Source organism: Anolis carolinensis, chromosome 2 (assembly GCF_035594765.1).
Source record: "Anolis carolinensis isolate JA03-04 chromosome 2, rAnoCar3.1.pri, whole genome shotgun sequence".
Taxonomy (NCBI): domain Eukaryota; kingdom Metazoa; phylum Chordata; class Lepidosauria; order Squamata; family Dactyloidae; genus Anolis; species Anolis carolinensis.
Genome location: NC_085842.1, coordinates 178,751,349 through 178,775,865, shown reverse-complemented (window position 1 = coordinate 178,775,865; position 24,517 = coordinate 178,751,349). Strand labels below are relative to the sequence as shown.

The 24,517-nt window shown below is 41.9% G+C and overlaps 2 protein-coding genes across 2 annotated transcripts in view; one reads left to right on the top strand and one right to left on the bottom strand.

Annotated features, from left to right (window-relative positions):
- The window catches only part of apex2 (apurinic/apyrimidinic endodeoxyribonuclease 2), a 116,471-nt gene extending 114,368 nt beyond the window's left edge, over positions 1–2,103 (top strand). Inside the window, exon 13 of the mRNA XM_062971185.1 lies at positions 314–2,103. Within this exon, the coding sequence (XP_062827255.1) occupies positions 314–963 (650 nt within the window). The 3' untranslated portion in view covers positions 964–2,103. The remainder of the gene's footprint in view (positions 1–313) is intronic.
- Positions 2,104–4,230: 2,127 nt separating this feature from the next.
- The window catches only part of plp2 (proteolipid protein 2), a 46,319-nt gene continuing 26,032 nt past the window's right edge, over positions 4,231–24,517 (bottom strand). Inside the window, exons 2-5 of the mRNA XM_003215742.4 lie at positions 15,689–15,844; positions 13,944–14,039; positions 9,312–9,402; positions 4,231–5,948 (exon numbers count right to left, since the gene is read on the bottom strand). Of these exons, the coding sequence (XP_003215790.2) occupies positions 5,929–5,948; positions 9,312–9,402; positions 13,944–14,039; positions 15,689–15,844 (363 nt within the window). The 3' untranslated portion in view covers positions 4,231–5,928. The remainder of the gene's footprint in view (positions 5,949–9,311; positions 9,403–13,943; positions 14,040–15,688; positions 15,845–24,517) is intronic.

The window sequence follows — 24,517 nt, the reverse complement described above, 5'->3', positions numbered from 1 at the left end:
GGAACTCTCTCCCCCGGACTGTGGTGGAGGCTCCTTCTTTGGAGGCTTTTAAGCAGAGGCTGGATGGCCATCTGTCGGGGGTGCTTTGAATACTATTTCCTGCTTCTTGACAGGGGGTTGGACTAGATGGCCCATGAGGTCTCTTCCAACTCTACTATTCTATGATTCTACTACTGATTGTGTTGGCTGGTTGGCTATTATTGAAGTAAATTTTACTCTCTACGGGTACTTTATTACCCTTGCAATTAGGTCATGAACAGGGGAGGGCTTCCAAATTTGATGTCTGAATCTAACAGTCTTGTTTCTCCTTCAGGGACTGAGGTCCAGCCACGTTTCCAGCGTGCCTCCCCCTTGCGCCACTCCATGCCAGAGTTGGGTATTCCCCCTTCTAAAATCCCCGACTGGAGCAGCAGTTCAGCTTCCAAGCTTCAAGCATCTGCCCGACCAAGACTCAGTGAAGGAACTGAGCTGGGGACAGGGAGTTTTGCTCGGGGGGGACTACCCCGCGTTAGCTTCCGGGAACCTCTGGTCTCAGGAGAGCCAAGCACTCCTTGCCTTGAGCAAACCTCCATGGACAATCCAGTGCTTCAGAATGGAGGTCCTCGGCGGGGACACCCTCGCTCCACCTCGGACAACTCAATTAACTTGGGGAACCAAGGTTGGAGGCCGAGGAAGGCTGCCAGGGAGGGGAGACGAGGCAACCTCTCTTACTCGGCTTCTGAGGGTACTTTTCCAGCCTGGCATCGACGCTATCCTCCACGGGGATGGGACTTCAGCTCCTCTGACTCATCCGATTCCTCCTCAGAGGAGGAGGGTTACTTTCTTGGTGAACCTATACCCTTGCCCCCTCACCTCAGAGGCGAAGCTGGCCCTGCAGAGACTGTACCATCAACTGACTCGACACATAAACAGCAGCGCCGAAGACTGCGGGTTGCCCGAGACAAGAACTGTGTTGTGGCATGACCCTATCCTTTACCTTCTGGGTTTGAGATGTAATGAGCCAATGTCAAAACAGAATTTCTGGCTGATTGAAACCAGTATTGACCATTATGTGGGTGATAGCCTCAAAAATTTGAGTTGGGACTGTTGACTATTATTCTTCCACCACGACCTTTTTGACTTCCCCAGGGATCCCACTCAGAAAGTGACCTCTTCATCATGACCATTCAAGTCTTCTACCTTTCCTCAGGGACACTTGAGTGCTGGTGACCTTTGTCCTTTTAGATGTGTGCTCCTTCTCTGAAAAAATCTTGAACTCGTCCTGTCTGTGGTAGTCTTGGAAGTTTGGTTGTGTTTATTTCCCATTGTGGCCTTTTTGACCTTTCTACTGTGACCTCTCCAATATACTTATTGACTCTTTTGTCTTGGACGGTCTCTAAAACTTCTCGGCACTGTGCCCTCAGTGAACTTCAAACTACAACTTCTTACCTGGGAACCCTTGAACTCTTGTTCTTGACCTTTCCACTGTGACCTTTGAATTTCTCCTAGGTGACCTTTGATCTTTCAAGTGGCCATTATTAATGTAAGCATGTTACAAGTTTGTGTGGTTTCAAGCTTTGAGGTGTGTTTTTCTCTGCAAGGAAGTTCTTGGGTTATGTGTGTATTGGGGTGGGTGGGATTGAATTTCATTCTCTGGCTGGTACAGTGTCCCACTCTGTTGAATACATGCACTCAATGGGCAGAGTCAAAGTTCGGAGTGTGGTGGGGTCTCCTTTTGTGAAGGTTTTCTAACAGGACTTTGATTTTGTATACCTGCATGGCAGGGAGCTGGACTGAATGGCCCTGGTGGTTTCTTTCAACTCTGATTCTACTTTTACAGAACAGAGTTCCCAAAACCTCTCACCTACAGCATGGGGAGTCACTATGCTGGATGTGAGATTCTAGGGCATTGTAGCTCCTCTTGTCAAAAAAAAACTCACAACTTTCTCTAAGCTCTGCCCTAAAGCCAACAACAGATCCTTCCAATCTAACAAGCTTTTCTCTCTTCCTCTGTCCAGTCTCTTTGCACTCATCTTTCAGATATCCAGTTTGAACGGTTTGTTTTGTTTTCTAATTAAGAGTTCTAATTTAAATAAAATTGGAATAAAAAGTTATGAAAACGTTCTTGTGTTGCGTCACCGATTCATTACATAGTGTGAGGCATTAAATAAGCTGGGCAGGTGGAGATAACAAGTGAAGGTTTTGTGTTCTGTTTTGCAGGGTGGCCAGGAGAAAAATAGCACAGTAGCAGTGGAGACTTTTGTGCCTCAATGCGCAGAACAGCAGAAATGGTTTTCACTATACCAGTGGTTCACTATGGTTTTCACTATCCCAGTGGTTCCCAACCTGTGAGTCCCCATATATTTTGGCCTTCAACTCCCAGAAATCCTAACAGCTAGTAAACTGGCTGGGATTTCTGGGAGTTGTAGGCCAAAACACCTGGGGACCCACAGATTGAGAACCACTGCACTATACAATAAAGATGTAATGAAAGGAGTCTTTGTTGACATCTGTATCACATCTTGGACCACATAGGGAATAATAAGAAACACATCTGTAGGTTTCCAAACAAAACTGTTTACCAGCTTCCTAACCAAGCCACCTTAAAGCTGTTCCAATCAAGTATATTTATTTTTGAAAAGCCCTACCTTCAGTACCACATAGTGAGTCATTATTCAGCAAATATACTTACTATGTTTGGAACTGACCCTTCTTCCTTAGTGATGGTATACTTTTAGTCGGAAAAGCTGGTGGTGTTTGGAGAACTCAGTTTACAGTGTCTGTATCCTTCCAACCATATGAGCTAGGTACTGAGCAGTTTCATTTTAAAACTCGACAGTCGTTCTCAACCTGTTTTGGCCTTCAACGCCCAGAAATCCTAGCAGCTGGTAAACTGGCTGGGATTTCTGGGAGCTGTAGGCCAAAACATGTGGGGACCGAGAATGAAAGCTTCAGTTGGAATTATGCCGCCTACTTTTGCATCTACACAATTGCAGAATCCCTAACAGTCTGGAGTCACACCAGTACTTAGGACACAACAAATGTTTCATCTGTTGATTTAGTTACACCAAATAGTTATACTGTGGTGATTTTGTATAAGTAGCACTTGTGATGGTGGACTTTTAGCCAAAATGGATTGTTGTACAAGAGAGGGAAATCCAAACAACTTTTTCAAGGAGAACAGGCTGCACCCACCGACAAAACAACCCCTGAAGTATACTGAAGGAATAAGGAGTAAGGGAGAGAGGAATTAAACCTAAATTCCTAAAGGCATACACATAAACCAGTGGTCCTCAAGAACTAAAATATGGTCTGCGGCCTCACCATTACTACACCATTGCAACTAGAGTGACTGGTCTAGCAAAACCCTCTTATAGTGTTAAGGCAACAAGGATGTCGGGAGGGGAGAAGCTGACTACAGTGTTCCCTCACTACTTCGCAGTTCACTTTTCGCGGATTCGCCTTTTCATGGTTTTTCAATAAACTCTAAAAGACTATTATAAATCATAAAAAATTACAATTTACAGCCTAAGGAAAGGAGGAAGGAGAAGTCAAAGGGAGAGAAAAGGAGCCCAAGCGGCAACAGGAGGAGGAGGTTTATCAACACATGATTGGTTGATAAAGACTTAAAATAGTGTATAACTACTAAAATAATGTATAAATATTAAAATAAATATAGTGTCGCGGATTTTCACTTATTGCGGGTGGACCACCTAACCTAACCCCAGCAATAAGTGAGGGAACACTGTACCCACAAAAGGCATGTCAGCAAGCCTCCTGACTGCTGCTTCTCCTCCCTTCCCGAGCAGAGCCACAACATGTGGCGCCTGAAAGCGGGGGTGCCTGGGTGTCTTTGTTTTTAGGCCTGTTCTTTGGGTTATTTGGGGTGCTGATTCAGAAAATTGTATTGGATAGACCACACCAGCTCTAGATCATTAAATATGGTTTTCTGTGGGCAAGCAGATGGTGACTACTGGATGGCATATGTTCGGTATCAGAAACTAGAGCTGATGTGGTTTATCCAATGCAATATTCTGAATGAACCCCAAATAACCAAACCGAATCTAAAATTGACCAAAAACTGATTCATAACCCTTTTGGTACTAATGTTGGAGAGTGGTCCCTGGTCAAAGTGGTCCCTAGTCAAAAAAAGTTGGGAACCACTGGCATAAACACACAAGGTGCAGTGATGACACCTCTAATAGTTAAAATTCTGCATATATGATTTCACATGTCTATGAGGACTGGAGATGTAACTACCAAAATCACATTTATTTTTAAGAAGGAAAAAAAAATATCGAAAAGACAGTACACATGTACCAAGCTGAAGCAAAATGTTTACAGATGTGGTCAGAGGGTTACTTCCAATTCAGCTATATTTTATTTGCATTAAAACCATTCATTGGAGTTCTTCCCACAAATGCACAAAATGTATTCAAGCTGCCCGAGGGACTAAAGAAAAGTGAAGAAGAGAAAGAGACATCTGGACGGTTTGGCAGTTTTAAGAAAACAAATGCACCTCTCCTCTCTTCTGTGTCCCTATTCCAAATAGGTGGGAGAAACTGTAAATGTAAGTGCTATAATAGTCCCCATTCCTCTAAAAGGTGAAAGAAAAAGGTTCCCATATCAATTTATAAATAACACAGAGCCCATAACCATGGATGCCTGCACTCTGTACTACACCAAAATGATCTAGCGAGGCCACCTAAGTTTCCTGCTAAGAAAAAAAACCCTGAATGTTGTGACCTTTTATCAAGTATATATATATTTGCATATTTCCTTGGTCACATTATAGTGACGTGTCTACTATTTCTACATAATTTGCAAACAGTGAGGGACAATGAATTCCGCAGGGCATGAGAGTGTCCTACTTTAAGGCCTGTGAGCCAAATACAAAAAGATTTCCTCCTTGCCTACCTAGTTTCAAGCATCCCTTTATACAGAAGTACAGCATGTGTACACCTATTTAAGATTGGCTCCCCACACAGAAATGGGTAGAAATGTGTTTACATAAATACAGTATTTCCTAAAACAAGAAGGGAGGGGTTGGTAATGGGCAAAATTGGAAAGACCTTTTTTAAAAAAAGATAAACCACTTGTCCCATCATAATTGGCATGCAAGGCATGGAACCGGGTCCATTCTCAAGGGTTTTTTTTTAACTTTTCTAAAATAATAATAATAAAAAATACTTATTGGAGTCCTCCAAAACAATACTCTCTATTTTAGAGCCAGAGTGAACTAAAATGGGAGGCAAACTAGACAAAAGCACCCAGTCTCTGGTCCCCTGTCTCCCCATTTTAAATCAGGAAAAACTGGCACAGAAGAGTAAAGGCACAATGAATGATTCTCAAGAGCCCTTTTCCTTCTCGGAGAGGGTCCCATTTTCTGCCGGATCTCACCAAAACCTATCCTGATTTTTTTTGCTCAACTGGCCTGAAACTGCCTCTAAAAATAAATGTATGCAGAGGCTATCCTGTATATGTGCAAGAGCACTTCTCTCTCCTGTCTATGGATCCCAGAAACCTCTCTTGTTAGGATGAAATCAGAAAAGGGAACTAGGTAGTGGCAGCAGTTGTCGTTGAGCGCCTTCAAGTCATTTCCAACTTATGGCAACCCTAAAGTGAATCCATCACAGGGGTTTCGTGAGTTTGAGTGTGTGCCTTGCCCAGGGATATCCAGTAGGTTTCCATGGCTGAGCAGAGATTCAAACCCTGACCTCCATAGCCATAGTCCAACAAACACTCAAAGCACTATGTTATGCTGGCTCTCAAGATTAGGGGAGAAGAATGATCTGTCTGAAGGAATTTGCCTCCCAAATGGAGACATCAAGAGAAAGAGGAGAGAAAAAGAAATGCTGCGAAGCAGACGGGGATACTCTTCTGGTGGGAGGCAAGAGGTGATGGGTCCTGTGTGATATGCCATCATGACGAACCAGAGAAATGTCCTCTTCAGATCCCTTCTGTAGGCTCTGTAAAAGAGGAAATATGGGCATAAGCAGTTATTTTGGTATAGTATTTCACTCAAAAGAAGATGTGCCTGTGGACTTAAGTACTTATCTGACCACAAAGGCACCAAAGTTACCAGCATTGTTGAACAATGGCTGCTACAACATTTTAATAGCACTGTTGTAGATAGACATCATCATCATCATCATTTAATTACTTATTAATCACCCTCCATCCAAGATGCTCTAGGCGATTTACAAGATAAAATTGTAAAGGATAAAAATACATACATACAAATACAATAGAGTCTCACTTATCCAAGCCTCACTTATCCAAGCCATTTTTGTAGTCAATGTTTGCAATATATCGTGATATTTTAGTGCTAAATTCGTAAATACAGTAATTACAATATAACATTACTGCGTATTGAACTACTTTTTCTGTCAGATTTGTTGTATAACATGATGTTTTGGTGCTTAATTTGTAAAATCATAACCTAATTTGATGTTTAATAGGTGTTTCCTTAATCCCTCCTTATTATCCAAGATATTCGCTTATCTAAGCTTCTGCCAGCCCGTTTAGCTTGGATAAGTGAGACTCTACTGTATTGATAAAATTAACATAGATTAAAAGTTCTAGACATAACAAGAATATTTCATTAAACAGAAGTTCAATCTAAACAGACACTTATAGTTACTAAATTTCAAGTTGTATGTGTATGTATTTATATTACTTCGTGCCAATTACAGTAGAGTCTCACTTATCCAACCTAAATAGGCCAGCAGAACATTGGATAAGCGAATATGTTGGATAATAAGGAGAGATTAAGGAGAAGCCTATTAAACATCAAATTAAGTTATGATTTTACAAATTAAGCACCAAAACATCATGTTATACAACAAATCTGACAGAAAAGGTAGTTCAATACTCAGTAATGCTATGTAGTACTTACTGTATTTACGAATTTAGCATCAAAATATCATGATATATTGAAAACATTGACTACAAAAATGCGTTGGATAATCCAGAACGTTGGATAAGCGAATGTTGGATAAGTGAGACTCTACTGTATTAATTTATGGTAACCACATGAAGTTCATAGGGTTTTTTTTCTTCATTATTACTTATGCCCCTGGTGGCGTAGTGGATTAAACCGCTGAGCTGCTGAACTTGCTGACCGAAAGGTCGGCGGTTTGAATCTGGGGAGCGGAAGGAGCTCCTGCTGTTAGCCCCAGCTTCTGCCAACCTAGCAGTTTGAAAACATGCAAATGTGAGTAGATCAATAGGTACCGCTTCGGCAGGAAGGCCACATGACCTTGGAGGTGTCTACGGACAACGCCGGTTCTTCGGCTTAGAAATGGAGATGAGCACCAACCTCCAGAGTCAGACACGGCTAGACTTAATGTCAGGGGAAAATCTTTACCTTTACTATATCCTGATTTACTCAACATATCTCACCAATCCTTTCACTGTTATCTCATAATTCTGGCTGAACCTCAGTAGCTGTCCTAATTGATCCAAAACACAGATCCCTTCCTTCCCTTTACTGTCTCATCTTTCACTCCACTCCACGCTAACCCTAGCTCATATTTTGGAGAATAATTTCTATCTTTGAGTGCCATATGCTTTTCAAAATCCCATTCAAACACTCAACCAATCACCACTTCAACATGCCATGGTCTCATACCTTCCCAATAGATCACCTTCCTTATTATGCTTCACATACATAGATAGCTTAATATATCTAACAAACATAATAACATTTTTACAAACTTCCAGAACATCACTGTGCCCTTTTCTAACATTGTGCCCTTCAGAGAAGTTGAGTACAATCCTCAATATCCTAGACAGCACAGCAATGGACCATGCTCTGCAGATAATGGGAATTGTAGTTGAACACATCTGGAGAATACCAAGTTGGGGACAATTAATTCCAGAACTCAGAAATCAAAGTCTGAGTTGGTCAGTATAGTTGAGTCTGAATGATGCTTTACTAAGGTTAAAAGAAGGGGAAAGCCTTTTCCCATCATTTTTGGAAGAAAGTGGTTACCCCCATTTTTCCAGCAGGGCTTTGCACCTCTGCTGCTGCTTAGCTTATCAATGCCCTTTTCTGTTTCCCGGACACTGTAGGATTTCCATCAAGGGCTCTCAGTTTGTTGTCCAACCCGCTTTCCTTCAGCACTCCCCCATTTGATCTATTCTTGTGTTGTTCTATTTTAAAGTTGGTGAGTGCTTCTGCACAAGACTTGACTTTACCCCAAAGCTTTGTTTTTATGCCATGAGCTGATAAGGTAGGCTGCACCCGGTGTGGTTTGAGTGCTGGTCTAGAACTCCAGGAGAACAAAGTCTGAATCCCTGCTCAGTCATAGAAATGATCTTGAGTAAGTCACACTTTCTCAGTCTTGGAGGATGCCAATGCCAAGCATCTTCCGAATAAATCTTGCCAAAGAGACGCCATGAAATTTCCACAAGAATGACGGACTCCACAAATATTTTGGCACCGCAAGGCTCTCACTATTTTTGCTGACATTAGCTTTAAGTAGGGCTGAAGATGGGCTGGGATGGCATTAAATAACCTTATTGAGGTAAGATGTTTTCCTCTGATGTTAAGTCCAGTCGTGACTGACTCTGGGGGTTGGTGCTCATCTCCATTTCTAAGCCGAAGAGCCGGCATTGTCCGTAGACACCTCCAAGGTCATGTGGCCGGCATGACTGCATGGAGTGCCGTTACCTTCCCACCGGAGCGGTACCTATTGATCTACTCACATTTGCATGTTTTTGAACTGCTAGGTTGGCAGGAGCTGGGGCTAACAGCGGGCGCTCATTCCGCTCCCGGGATTTGAACCTGGCACCTTTTGGTCCAGCAGCTCAGCACTTTAATGCACTGTGCCACCAGGGGCCCCCTAACCTCACTGAGTACAGCTCTTTTTGAGGAATTTTTGACCATTTGTGTGGCCTCTGAAAAGGCTTCCTAACTTATTGGAGTGGCCCACTGCTGCAAGGGTTGTTTTTCAGTTTACTGTTGATGCAGGAAAGAAAAGCTACCAAAAAGTGACCTGGAAAAGATCCCCCTATCATTTCATCTTTGCCCCCGGTGGCACAGTGGGTTAAACTCTTGTGCTGGCAGAACTGCTGACTTGAAGGTTGGGTTGCTGACCTAAAGGTTGCCACTTCGAATCCAAGCCAGAAAGAGCATGAATGAGCTCCCTCTGTCAGCTCCAGCTCCATGTGGGGACATGAGAGTAGCCTCCCACAAGGATAGTAAAAACATACAAACATCCCACAAGGATGGTAAAAACATACAAAGGCCAATTCTCTCACACCAGAAGTGACTTGAAATTTCTCAAGTCGCTCCTGACACGGAAAAAAAAAAAAGTGGGACCTACCGGTGGGAGTTGCTGTGTGTGATTTTTTCAGCTTCGGTAAGATGGTGTAAGCATCATAACCAAAGAGGATCCCAGTAAGAATTCCAAAAACCTGTTGAAGGGAAATGTCGGTTTAGCTTATATCATTTTGCTCTATTTTATTTTACATTTCTCAGCCTTTTTCTAGAGTCACATTTTTCCTAGAAGGGTGGCATAGCCCTAAAAACAATGCAAATATATTGTCCAGAATCCCATTCCAATTAGTGTCAACCCGTTGGCTCAATTCTTGCATGGAAAGTCAACAAGTGGATAAATGTAGTTGATTCAATGGGTCTATCCTGGTTGAGACTGACAATGGGAAGTAAGCCATAAAGGCTGTATTTTGGCAACATGCTGTCAAGTATCAAGGAGATTTGTTAAGCTAGAACATACATATATATTTCTATTAAGTCTTGTTTCTACCACACTCTCTCGCTTAATACTGGTGAAGGAACAAAACAGTTGTTGCCTGTGAGGTGTGAAGAAGGGATAAAAAAGGCATATTTCAAAAGTAATATATGAAATAAGAGCACATTTAATTCAGTAGATCAAGGAGCAATACCGTATATACTCAAGTATAAGCTGACCCGAATATAAGCCGAGTCATCTAATTTTACCACAAAAAAACTGGGAAAACATTGACTCAAGTATGAGCCGAGGGTGGCAAATTTCAGAAATAAAAATAGATACCAATAAAATTACATTAATTGAGGCATCAGCAGGTTAAATGTTTTCGAATATTTACATAAATTTAAGATAAGACTGTCCAACTCTGATTAAATCATTATTCTCATCTGCAATGTAAATGTGCTTATGTATCCTTTTAATAATAATAGAGTAAAATAATACAGTAGAGTCTCACGTATCCAACATAAATGGGCCGGCAGAACGTTGGATAAGTGAATATGTTGGATAATAAGGAGGGATTAAGGATAAGCCTATTAAACATCAAATTAAGTTATGATTTTACAAATTAAGGACCAACATCATGTTAGACAACAAATTTGGCAGAAAAAGTAGTTCAATACATAGTAATGCTATGTAGTGATCACTGTATTTATGAATTTAGCACCAAAATATCACGATATATTGAAAGCATTGACTACAAAAATGTGTTGGATAATCCAGAACGTTGGATTAGCGAGTGTTGGATAATTGAGACTGTACTGTACATGTAATATTAATAAATATATAAATAAATAATACAGGAAAATAATACATGTAATAATAAATAGAGTAAAATAATAAATGTAATAATAATAATAAGATCAGAGTGAAATAATAAATGTATTATTAATAATAAAAATAGAGTAAAATAAATGTAATAGTAGCAACAATAATAGAGAAAAACATTAAATGTAGTAATACCAATAATAATAGAGAAAAATAATAAATGTACCATATATTCTCGAGTATAAGCTAACCCAAATATAAGCCAACCAGGACCTTCACCTGAGTATAAGCCGAGGGGGGCTTTTTCAGTCTTAAAAAAAGGGATGAAAAACTAGGCTTATACTCGAGTATATACAGTAATTTCTAGTTCTTTCCAGAAGTTATGTCTGAAAAGCATTTTAGACGCATTTTGACAGGATTTTTCATTTTTATGATATTCCCTTATTAATCTTAAAGCTCTCCCCCCTCCTTCCCTTCTCTTCTCTCTCTGTAAAAAAGAAACAGGAAGCAATTACAAGTGGTGACACAACAAATTACTTTTGCAACATTACAAGGAAGACTGGCAACAGTAAGGAGTAATGGAAACGAAACGATTTCTAAAAGTAACATTCCAAGTGATACCCAGTCATGTACAGGCAGTCCCTGAGTTACAAACATCTGATTTACAAACAACTTCTAGTTAAGAACGGGGATGAGACAACAGAAAGTGGGAGAAATCTACCCCTAGGAAAGGAAATTCACTGTCATTAGGGTTGTACATTTGGGGTAAACCTTGAGCTGTTTCATGTCCCCGCTTTTGGTGGGAGTCCCAATCTGTTTTTTGGGAGCCTCCCGAAATCGGGAGGACAGATATCTGTTGTTGCTCTAGGGTGCTGAAAGATCTGCTTTCTATCGGCCCATTATGGGGGGGGGGTTCCCCAGGCTCCCCTTCCCATATGCTTTAAGGAGGCTTCTTCTTACCTGAGGTTTCTTTCTACTCTAGAAGAGGCGCTTGGCTGCAGGCACTGGCAGGCACGCACACTTTCTGGGCCTGCATGCCACACACTCTCTCTCCTTGGAAAGAGAGTGTGTGTGTGGCGTGCAGGTCCAGAAAGCGCGAGTGTCTGCCAGTGCCTGCAGCAAAGCGCCTCCTCTAGAGTAAGAAATTCTTACTATAGAAGAGGTGCTTGGCTGCAGGCACCCACGCTTTCTCTCCACGGCTACACCACACCAGCCAGCCACACACTATTTCCACTCCAAGGCAGTTTAAGGAGGCTTCCCACTTTCAGGTAAGGAAAAATGATGACCTCCTGGAAGAGGAGAGTCGTTTTCAGGGAATGTGGGTTTACTTTTTGTGTGCTGGGGGATTAATAAAAAAAGATGGAACTGTGATGCCGAAAAGTAGGCTTGGAGCCAGGATCAGCTCCCGTTAGCTTTCGTACTGGGAGGGGGGTTCCTGCTACATGCTCCCGAAGTACGGAAAGAAATGAAGGAAACGGGAGAAACTGATTCCACGCACAACTCTAGTTATCATGGGAAAAGGGGGTCTCCACTGAAGTTTTCTCACAACACGCCAAATTTTTCAAAATCTAATTATTGCAGGGACAGAAAGGGAAGTGAAATCTTCTGAACAGGGGCACAGACAGCAAAACAAACACCACAGGGGTGTTCTCCCTTTTCCCTATGCCCTCCAAAGTTAAAAATATATTTTTGGCTAGAGCTACACTTAAAAATGTACCTGTTCCAACTTACATATATATCCAACTTAAGAACAAACCTTCAAAATCTATCTTGTTCATAACTTAGGGGCATGCCTGTGTATGGCTTTGGTAATTTTGGTTTGCTGTAAGGGGTAGTATGTATGGAGCACAATCCAGATTAAGGGGAGGCATCCTTTCAAAAACAGAGAGTACAACACAATCTGATACTAAAAAAACCATTAGTGGCTGGATTGGTAGTTTATAGTAAAGGTAAAGGTTTTCCCCTGACGTTAAGTCCAGTCATGTCTGACTCTGGGGGTTGGTGCTCATCTCCATTTCTAAGCCGAAGAGCCGGCGTTGTCCGTAGACACCTCCAAGGTCATGTGGCCGGCATGACTGCATGGAGGGCCGTTACCTTCCCGCCGGAGCGGTACCTATTGATCTACTCACATTTGCATGTTTTCAAACTGCTAGGTTGGCAGGAGCTGGGGCTAACAGCGGGCGCTCATTCCGCTCCCAGGATTTGAACTTGTGACCTTTCGGTCTGCAAGTTCAGCAGCTCAGCGCTTTAACACACTTCACCACTGGGTAGTTTATAGTTAGGTTTAATTTGCACGATGACCTGCGTGCCTCCTCTTATTAATTTTTATCAATTTTCAATAGGAATCTGCCCAGTGCCTTTCCTGGTATGAACTGTGGACTGTTACTTTCTCTTCCAACTGGGAGTCAGGGAACCCTATTTGTTACATATGCATGCTTAATTGTATTATATGTATGGGGTGAACTAACTGCCATATCGCTAGGGCTGTGTTCTGCTGACAGCAGTGTTCCACATACAACAACATTATATATGAGGTTGTGCACTAGGCAATGCCACAACAACTTCTAGTCATTGACATACGTCATGCATTATTGGTGTTCTTCATGCATTTTGCATAATACTGGCCTAGCTTATCTCTACAAGTGGCTATTTGTACTAAACATAGGCTTTTGGACTGCAGCCAATGTGTTGGCTTGCTATGCATGCAAGGATTTTCAACTTGTTTCTCCTCATCTCCCCTATGCAAATCTTAGAGTGCCCTCTTTTGCATCCAATTTCTAAAAGAAAAGAATAAATAACTTATTTCCACCCAAGATCCCTGGGATATCATTGAAAGGCAATGACACTGCATCTCCTTGCCAACCACAACATTCCTGAAAGCTCAAGCTCCCGGCCAAACCTACATTCTAGCTTTATGCCCCCACCTTAACAACAACAACAACTTTATTCTTATACTTTATTTATTTATTATTTACAGTATTTATATTCCGCCCTTCTCACCCGAAGGGGACTCAGGGCGGATCACATTACACATATAAGGCAAACATTCAATGCCTAAACATAGAACAGAGACAAAGACAAACACAGGCTTCGAGCTAGCCTCGAACTCATGACCTCTTGGTCAGAGTGATTTGTTGCAGTTGGCAGCTGGTTGCTCACCAGCCTGCGCCACAGCCCAGTCTTTAGAGAACCAGTGCAATAAACAAACAGATGTTGTTGTTGTTGTTGTTGTTGTTGTTATTATTATTATTATTATTATTATTATTATTATTATTATTATTATTATTTTAATATATCCTGCCAAAGGGATTAGGGGCAGCTTACATGGGGACCAAGCCCAGCATAAACGAGGATTACAAAGTTACACAATTAAACACATATAAGAAATAAACAATATAACTAAAACGATTAATTTAAAAGAATGCCTGTGTCTTTACTTACCCCAGCAGCAATGCCAGCGCCATCATAGTGCCCAATGAGAACAATTAGGGAGGTAATGAGGAAGGCAACGGCTCCTATGAGAGCTCTTATGAAATCCTAAAGGTAGCAAGAGAAGGGGAGGGAAGAGGTTAATATTGTGGTAAGCCAAATTTAGGGTCAATCTATGTTTAAATGGATCCTTTCATAGCCCAATCATATACACTGGGTTCCCTTGTCTGCTCAGAAATAAGTTCCAATTAATTCAACAGGGCTCACTTGTGGGCAAGAGTGAATTCTTTGAAGTGAAATCAATGTACATTTCCCCAAACGTTATCTGCATGGATATATATAGAATTATAGAATCACAAGGGTCACCCAGTCCAATTCCTTCTGCCATGCAGTGACACACAATCAAGTATTCCTGACAGTTGTCCATCCATCCTCTGCTAAAAATCCTCAAGACAAGATGACTCTACCACGACCCAATGCCAAATTGCTCTTACTGGACATTCTTATTTATTATTATTACAATATTTATATCCCACCCTTCTCACCCAATATGGGACTCAGGGCGGCTTACAATAAAACACATATATAAAATTGTACAATACATTCTGAATCAATTAAAAAGTTATTACATTACATGTACTTCCCTCCAAAAAAAACCCAAAAAAAAACCAATCACAAATATTGTACATTCACAACATAATGCTTAGGTGTAATCTCTTTTCCTGCAATTTGAGTCCATTGCTCCATTGTGTCCTAGTCTCTGGACCAGCGGGAAAAACATGCTTGTCCTCTCTTCAATATGTCATCCTTTCAAACATTTAAACAGGGCTCTTATGTTCCCTCTCAGTCTTCTTTTCTCCAGCTAAACATACCCAGAAACCCAATTCATTCCTCATAGGGATTGGCCTCCAGGCCTTTTGACCACTTCTTTTCTGGATGGGTTCCATCTTGTCAATAGCCTTCTTACAGACACATTGTTGGAATTTGGAAAATCAACTTTTTGGCCAACTCCAAAAGTTTCCCACTTAGAGACCATGTTGGCTGGATGATCCTTAGTGCTGGAGCCAAAGAAGTAATTTTTCTCTCCATAAATAGGGGTATAGCATCTAGATCCAGGGAAGTCATGCTGCCCCTCTATTCTGCCTTGGTCAGACCACACCTGGAATCACACTGTGTCCAATTCTGGGCACCGCAATTGAAGGGAGATGTTGACAAGCTGGAAAGCGTCCAGAGGAGGGCAACTAAAATGATCAAGGGCCTGGAGAACAAGCCCTATGAGGAGTGGCTTAAAGAACTGGGCATGTTTAGCCTGCAGAAGAGAAGGCTCAGAGGAGACATGACAGCCATGTACAAATATGTGAGGGGAAGTCATAGGGAGGAGGGAGCAAGCTTTTTTTCTGCTGCCCTGCAGACTAGGACGCGGAACAATGGCTTCAAACTACAGGAAAGGAGATTCCACCTGAACATCAGGAAGAACTTCCTTTCTGCACCTGAACAGAAAAACCTGGAGGCAGCTGACATTTTTTGTGTATGTTGGATGTCTCAATATGTCAAGGCATCCTTAGTCACTGGGCACTCCAAAAATAGCAAGTATTATTGAGTCCTAACTAGAGAAAATCAATTGTTATCCCTAAAATGTATGTCAATGATGACTAAGAAGTCCATTCATTTCAATTAGTCTGTGCTAGTTGAGACTAACATCTAGCCCACAACTCCCAGTATAGCCACTAATACCTTTATCTCATCCCAGTACTTACAGTCCATCCCCAATGGATGAAACTCATCTGATTGTCCAACGCACACATGTAGATGATAAACATCACGATGCAGTAAATCAACATGCAAATGGCCAATGATGTGTAGCCGGGTGTTCTTGAAGCGCCATAGCAGACCAGGATAAGAATACAGCCGCACTAGGAGGAGAAACATAATAATAATCAAAGAGCAGAAGTGATCAATGGCAAAAGCAAAAAAACTTAGAAAGTTAGATATAGCTAACTACTAAAAAGTAGTCATACATCTTGCAGCTTGGGGTTAAAATGTGGATCCTTTTTGTTGACACACCGACCTCCCTTCTTGCCTTTTATGCCTTAGGATTTACGTTAGTTGCTTGAAACTGATCACATTTATGTGACATTTTAGGACAAAACATCAGACTTAATCAACCAGTGTTGCTGGTGCATGCAATTTGTTTACTCTTCGTCTGCACTTCCCATTCTATAAGCAGGTAAACAAACCAAGGAAGAGATAAGTTTGCATGATTTCCATAGACAACATTAGCCAGTTTCATAAGACAGGATTGGCAGGTCAGATCTTTGCTTTTTCCAGGTGTCCTCAGACATAATATTGAGTTTGGAAGTCATACAACATCCCCCCGCCCCTCACCCTTTTCCTGACTGGTTTATTCTTTCTTAGTGAAACGGAAGTTGCACAGCATAAACCTCTGTTGGAGTTAACTAGATCACATGCAGTTAACTGGATCACACTTTTGCACTGTAACACCTCAAGGCTAAGGGGAAAAATGTAGCAAGAGAAATCCTGCCATTCAAAAAGCACCAGAGCATCTCAGCAAATCACTCCCTGTTTTTTTAAACCCTTTAAAAGAATACATAGGTAATGTACATAGTGGCATTCAAAGCCTAACAAATTATTTTGGCACATGAGGGAGAAAATCTATTATGAGGCATTCTTCCGTATTTCCTGCCCAATACTGGAATTAAGAAAAACAATAATGATAACTGGGTTGTTGTGAGTCTTTTGGGTTGTATGGCCATGTTCCAGCAGCATTCTCTCCTATCTTTTGGCTGGTGTTGATATGGAGGTATAACTGTTCTTTGTCTGTGTTTGCAAGTTCTTTGTGGGTGGTGTGGATTCTCTCACATAAAAGGTTGCATTCTAGGCGGTCATAAATATGAGAGTCCTTCTGCTTGCGAGAAATGATGGGATAGTATCTGTGCTTCTGCAGAAGAAAAGCTAGATAATACAGTAGATGTGCTTTTCTGGTCTGCCGTTTTTTCAGTTTCCATGTGTCTTGGAACAGTTTCTTCCCATTAGATGTTCTTCATGACTGGAATCGTTGGGTTGATGTGAGTATTTCGGGCTGCATGACCATGTTCCAGTAGCATTCGCTGCAGAAGAAAAGGCTACTGGAACATGGCCATACAGCCCCAAAAACTCACAACAACCCAGTGATTCTGGTTATGAAAGCCTTGAGAGAATGCTACTGGAACATGGCTATACAGACCGAAAAACTCACAACATCCCAGTGATTCCATCCATGAAAGCCTTCGACAACACCATAACACCACAGCCGGCTCTCCCGCCGGGCTGTGGTGCAGGCAGGAGAGCAAGACAGCTGCAATTAACTGCAATGAATCACTCTGACCAGGAGGTCATGAGTTCGAGGCCCGCTCGGAGCCTATGTTTGTCTTGTCTTTGTTCTATGTTAAAAGGCATTGAATGTTTGCCTATATGTGTAATGTGATCCGCCCTGAGTCCCCTTCGGGGTGAGAAGGGCGGAATATAAATGCTGTAAATAAATAAATAAATAAATAAATGATAACTTGCTTTTACATAACACCTCAAATCTAGAACCTGAGGTATCTGTGTCAGCTTGTTTAAGAAGACAGGTCCTGAGAAGCATGCCTTAAACAAAATCAGACCATAGACCCACCTGTCTCTGTTGTTTTGGGTGCTGCCGAGAGTCTGGAGGAAAGTCTTTTCCCAGTAATGTGAAAACCCTTTTAACACAGAGAGATGCCCTTAGAGGCAAAGAGTGTTGGAATACGTCAAACTCTCAGCCCCAGAAAGACATGTGACACGTTTGCCTTAAGGCCATTAAAAGTTGGAGATGACTTGAGGGCACACAACAAAATAATCCTCTTTATCATGGGGGAGTGCCATGAGAATCAGCATGCTTTGAGAACTTGACCATGATTTTGGAGACCAGGATTCAAATTTCTGCTTGGCTGTGAAAACCCACTGGGAGACCCTGGGCAAGTCACACATTCTCAGCTCCAGAAAACCCTATCACAGGTTTGCCTGAGGATTACCATAAGTCAGAAAGGAATTGAAGACACACAACAAAATCCCTTTTTACAGGTAGGGATGACAGGAAACTCATGGCTTTGCATATACAAAGAATGGCTTCCTGATCTCCACAATTGCCTCCTGACTCAGGTAGAGACCCTCTCCAAAGCCAGGTAGAAGGAGAGGCATGCAGAGGCTTCAGCAGAGATGCCTCCCAGCAAATGTTCCTGTTGCAGAATCTGGGAGCCACATCTGGCAGCTAAATATACCAGGTGTGGGCCCTGGAGACAAAGGCCCAATCTGTTCCTCGGCAGACTGGGTAGGGAGCACAGCGGGTGCGGCTGTTGCTGGGCAGCCACTAAACAAACTAGGACTCCACTGCCAAGTCTGCCAAGGGCCAGGATAAAGATTTAAAGGAACACAGGCAGTGCGGGCAGAAGTGCTACAGAAGAATAGGGAAAGGAGTTAAAGGAGTTAACGCAGCACATGGAAAGTCTTAGAATGAAACAAGATATCTTCAGAGGATCCTCTGAAGATGCCAGCCACAGATGCAGGCAAAATGTCAGGAGAAAATGTTGCAAGAACATGGACATACATCCTGGAAACCACACAACACCCCAACCTAATTATAAGGAACATACGATGCCCCTATTAAAGCAGCTTCACTGGCTGCCAAGTTTCCAGTCCCAATTCAAGGTGCAGGTTTTGACCTATAAAGCCATCAAAGGTTCGGGCCCTACTTATCATTTCCCCCTATGAATTGGTGCGAGCTCTAAGATCTGCCGGGGAGGCTCTCATCTCGCTTCCATCACTGTCACAAGTGCGGTTGGTGGCGGCAAGGGAGAAGGGGTCTTCTCGGTGGTGGCCCTCCATTTCTGGAACACCCTCCCCAGGGAAATTAGGCAAGCACCCACAGTGTCCTCCTTTCATAAAGGTAAAGGTAAAGGTTTTCCCTGACATTAAGTCCAGTCGTGATCGACTCTGGGGGTTGGTGCCCATCTCCATTTCTAAGCCGAAGAGCCGGTGTTGTCCATAGACACCTCCAAGGTCATGTGGCTGGCATGACTGCCATACCTTCCCGCCAGAGCCTATTGATCTACTTACATTGGCATATTTTCAAACTGCTAGGTTGGCAGGAAGCTTGGGATTTACAACTTAATAAATGGCTGTATGAGTGCACAATATTGAAATTGGGCATTTCATCCAGGCACTGTAGTGACATTATAGCATGTGCATGTGCCAGCATGGCTGCTGTGCCACAGCCGAACATACAATGGACACTTATATTCACCAGTGTGCTTCCCAATGTGCATCAGGACATTAGCTAAGAAATGCCAAAACACAATGAGGTCACCCAAAGCACAACAGGAGTGTCAAAGAACTATCTGAACATGCTTGCCCGTGTGTACACAATTCACTACCAGAATTGACTGCCTTTCTACAATGTAGTTACAGATTCATAAAGTTGCAAAACATACACTGTGATATAGGATCTTGGCTCTGATCCTTTGAGATTCATAGGTAAAGGTAAAGGTTTCCCCTGACGTTAAGTCCAGTCATGTCTGATTCTGGGGGTTGGTGCTCATCTCCATTTCTAAGCCGAAGTGCCGGCGTTGTCCGTAGACACCTCCAAGGTCATGTGGCCGGCATGACTGCATGGAGCGCCGTTACCTTCCCGCCAGAGCGGTACCTATTAATCTACTCACATTGGCATGTTTTCGAACTGCTAGGTTGGCAGGAGATTCATATCCCTCTTATATTGTATGATACTCTATTGGTTGAGCATCCCATATCCAAAATGCTTGGAGCCAGATGTATTTTGGAATGTCTGCATTTGCATATACATACATAATGAGATATCCTAGAGATGAGACTCGTGTCTAAACATGAAATTCACTTATGTATTATAGAAACTTTGCACAGATAGCTTGAAGGTTATTTTATGTACAATATTTTAAATGACTTTGTGTGTGAAATGACATTTGTGTACAATGAACCACAAGAAAGCAAAGCTGTTACTATCTCAGCCACCCATGTGGCCATCTCTGAGTTTTGGAGTATTTTGGATTTCAGAATTCGGGAAAAGGGATGTTCAAGTTGTACTGCTATAAAGTAGTTTGTGGTGTTAATCTCCAGCATATATTTTCAAAGAGAGAATGGCTTTTCCTCCCATTCCCACCCTGCATGGTTTAGTGCAATGCACAAAGCTAATCGAGCTCACCCACAAATAACTTGCTGATCACAGTGTAGTGCACATCAAGATCGCAGTGTAGTGCAGGCGCTCATTCTTGCAGTTCCTGTAACTGATATGAATCTGTCGGTAGTGTCTCCCCCACCCCTTCACTAAACCTTCCTTCTTAACATCAAAACAGGAGGAATGTATCCTTGAAACATGAAAGCCAGCTCAGTGCTCTGCTATTTTTATTTCCAGACGGGTAGTGGCATTGGCCTGTTGCAACAAAAATACTCCTTTGCAGTGCTGCAAGACTCTCTTTCTTGTTGTTCTGAGTCGGCCTTTACATGCTGTTCCTGTTTTGAGTTTCCCTGCCTTCAGCAATGACTCAAGACACTGTTTGGGGAGGATGTGCAGACGGGAACATGCCAGAGAGAGAAATGGAGGTGTGACCAAGGGTGGAGTTATGGGAGTGGGGCTCTACCAAGTAAGACATCTTCTCTCTCCAAATGAATTTTTCTCTTTGGCCCCCACATTTCTTGCACTCCAGTAATGTAAACCTTCACATAAGCCTTTAGAAATATAGCATGATCCCGATATCCATGGGGGATGCCATCCAGGACTTTGTGCAAATATGCAAAACTGTGGGTAATAATGAATGTTATTAAATGAATGAATTCCAGCAGAAGCATATCATAGAATTGTGCTGGAGGGCCTAGGAAACGCCCAGAGAGAGCATATTTTGCAAGAGACAGGTAAATTTTTAAAAAAGGGGAGGTACAGGACCCATAATTACAGGGCTCATTCTGTAGACTTAGGTATCCAAAGAAAAGGTAAAGGTAAAGGTTTCCCCTGACGTTAAGTCCAGTAGTGTTCGACTCTGGGGGTTGGTGCTAATCTCCATTTCTAAGTCAAAGAGCCGGCGTTGTCCATAGACAACTCCAAGGTCATGTGGCCGGCATGACTGCATGGAGCTCCGTTACCTTCCCACCGGAGCGGTACCTATTGATCTACTCACATTTGCATGTTTTCGAACTGCTAGTTTGGCAGGAGCTAGGGCTAACAGCAGGCACTCATTCTGCTCCCAGGATTTGAACCTGGGACCTTTTGGTCTGCAAGTTCAGCAGCTCAGCGCTTTAACACACTGTGCCACCAGGGGCCACAAGGAAAAGGGGCTAGCAAAATTACCATAGGGCAGCGGTTTTCAACCTGGGTTTCGGGACCCCTGGGGGGTCACAAGGGGAGTTTCAGGGGGGTCGCCCAAGACCATCAGGAAACACATATTTCTGATGGTCTTAAGAACCCCTTCGGCGGAGAACGCTGAAGATCTCTTCACCTGTTCAGAATGCTCTTTGATTATAGGTGAACTATAAATCCCAGCAACTACAACTCCTAAATGTCAAGATATTTTCCTCCAAACTTCACCAGTGTTTACATTTGGGCATATTGAATATCCATGCCATGTTTGGTCCAGATCCATCATTGTTTGAGTCCACAGTGCTCTCTGGATGTAGGTGAACCACAACTCCAAAACCCAAGGTCAAAGCCCACCAAACCCTTCCAGTGTTTCCTGCTGGTCATGGGAGTTCTGTGTGCCAAAATTGGTTCAATTCCATCATTGATGGAGTTCAGAATACTCTTGATTATGGGTGAACTATAAATCCCAGCAACTACAACTCCCAAATGTCAAGGTCTATTTTCCCCAAACTCCACCTGTGTTCACATTTGGGCATATTGAGCATTCGTGCCAGGTTCGGCCCAGATCCATCATTGTTTGAATCCACATTGTTCTCTGGATGTAGGTGAACTACAACTCCAAAACTCAAGGTCAATGCCCAGCAGACCCTTCCAGTGTTTTCTGTTGGTCATGAGAGCTCTGTGTGCCAAGTTTGGTTCAACTCCATCGTTGGTGGAGTTCAGAATGCTCTTTGATTGTAGGTGAACTATAAATCCCAGCAACTCCCAAATGACAAAATCAATCCCCCCTCCCCAACCCCACCAGTATTCAAATTGGGGTGCATCAGGTATTTGTGCCAAACTTGGTCCAGTGAATGAAAATACAACCTGCATATCAGATATGTACATTACGATCATAACAGTAGCAAAATTACAGTTATGAAGTGGCAACGGAAATAATTTTATGGTTGGGGGTCACCACAACATGAGGAACCGTATTAAGGGGTTGCAGCATTAGGAAGGTTGAGAACCACTGCCATAGGGACATAAACATCAGAAATTGAAATATCCCATGTGTGAATGAATTTCAGGTTCTCTGCAATGCTTGAAATTTGGAGACTGGGGGAATTTTTTGGGAGAAACAATTTCCTTATCCTCCCCACCCTTCCCATAACTTGGTATATATGCAAAGATACACTGGGATTATGAACATTAAGGGAAACAGCACACCAATTCTTCAGATCAGTCACATAGGACCAGCAGAGAAAGTTCTTCCTAAGAAGCAACTGAAATCAGAGCAGAGAGATTGTTGTATGAGCCATTCCCACCATGCCCCCAAATAACGTACTCCCTTTCATTACACTTCAGAACTATCCTTGAATGCATACAACTCTCACAAAAGGGGATGACACTCTCAGTGAAATAATGACTAAAGTACATGAAATTATAGTGATTTAATTTACCCAAGGGATTTATTTTCTAAATTACTTTGGCACACAAATCAGAAAATCCCAGTGAGCTTTTATCCATCCCTTAGAGTAAATACAAACCAACAATGAAGAAAATAACTAACAATTTGTTGCTTGAGGCAGCCACATGTTTAGAAGGCCGCGGCTAGCACAGCAGGTAAACCGCCAGCTACAGAAAATCTTGCTGACTGGAAAGTTGGCAGTTCAAGCTGTGGATTGGGATGAGCTCCCATTGTGAGCTCTAGCTTCTGCTTACCTAGCAGTTCGAAAACAGCAATGTGAGTAGATAAATAGGTACCGCTTTGGTGGGGAGGTAAAAGGCGCCCCTGAAAACATGCTGGCAATTCACTCAGGAAGGTGTCCATGGACAACAGGTTCCTCGCCATGGAAAAATGAAACAACAACCCCTTCCCATGGCTGAGTCAAGCACAGCCTCCAGATGCCGGAGTTGAAAAAAGAGGGACGCCTTGTCTCTGTTTACGTATTGTCTGTTTTGTTGTTAACTGTATAACGGCATTGGATGTTTGCCATATATGTACCCTGTCATCTACTCTGACCCCCCTTGTGGAAAGAGCAAAATATTAAAATAAATAAATATAATAAATAAAGTTGGGATGGCCTTCAGTAGTAATTGCAAATATGGATTAAATAGCAGTAACTATTTCAACTACCGTATATACTCGAGTATAAGCTGACCTGAATATAAGCCGAGGCACCTAATTTTACCACGAAAAAACTGGGAAAACATTGACTCCAGTATAAGCCAAGATACCAATAAAATTACATTCATTGAGGCATCCGTAGTTTAAATGTTTTTGAATCTTTACATCAAACTGTAATCTAAAATATGACTTTGCAACTCTGATCAGATCATTATTTTCATCTTCTTTAATGTAAATATGCTTATGTATCCTTTTAATAATAATAATAGAGTGAAATAATAAATGTAATAATAATAATAAATGCAGCAAAATAATAAATGTAATAATAAATAGAGTAAAATAATAAATGTATTAATAATAATAAAATAGAGTAAAATAAATGTAAAAGTAACAACAATAATAGAGTAAAATAATAAATATAATAATTATAATAATAATTAATAGAGTAAAATAATAAATGTAACAATATCAATAATAATAGAGAAAAATAATAAATATACCATATATACTTGAGTATAAGCCGACCTGAATATAAGCCCACCTGGACCCTCACCCGAGTATAAGCTGAGGAGGTTTTTTTTCAGTCCTAAAAAAGGGCCGAAAAACTAGGCTTATACTCGAGTATATATAGTATTTCAAATTAATCCTTTTAGAATAAAAGAAATTTCTCTGCCATATTCCAGCAGAAGAAATGTTTTAGAGCAGTGGTTCTCAACCTTCCTAATGCCGTGACCCATTAATACAGTTCATGTTATGGTGACACCTAACCATAAAATTATTTTCATTGCTACTTCATAACTAATTTTGCTACTGTTATGAATGGTAATGTAAATATCTGACATGCAGGATGCATTCCCATTCACTGGACCAAATTTGGCACAAATACCTGATGCACCCAAATTTGTATACAGGTGGGGTTGGAGTGTGTGTGTGATTTTGTCATTTAGGAGTTGTAGTTCACCTACAATCAGAGAGCATTCTGAACTCCACCAACGATGGAATTGAACCAAAGTTGGCACACAGCACTACCATGACCAAGAGGAAATACTGGTAGGATTTGGTGGGCACTGAGTTTGA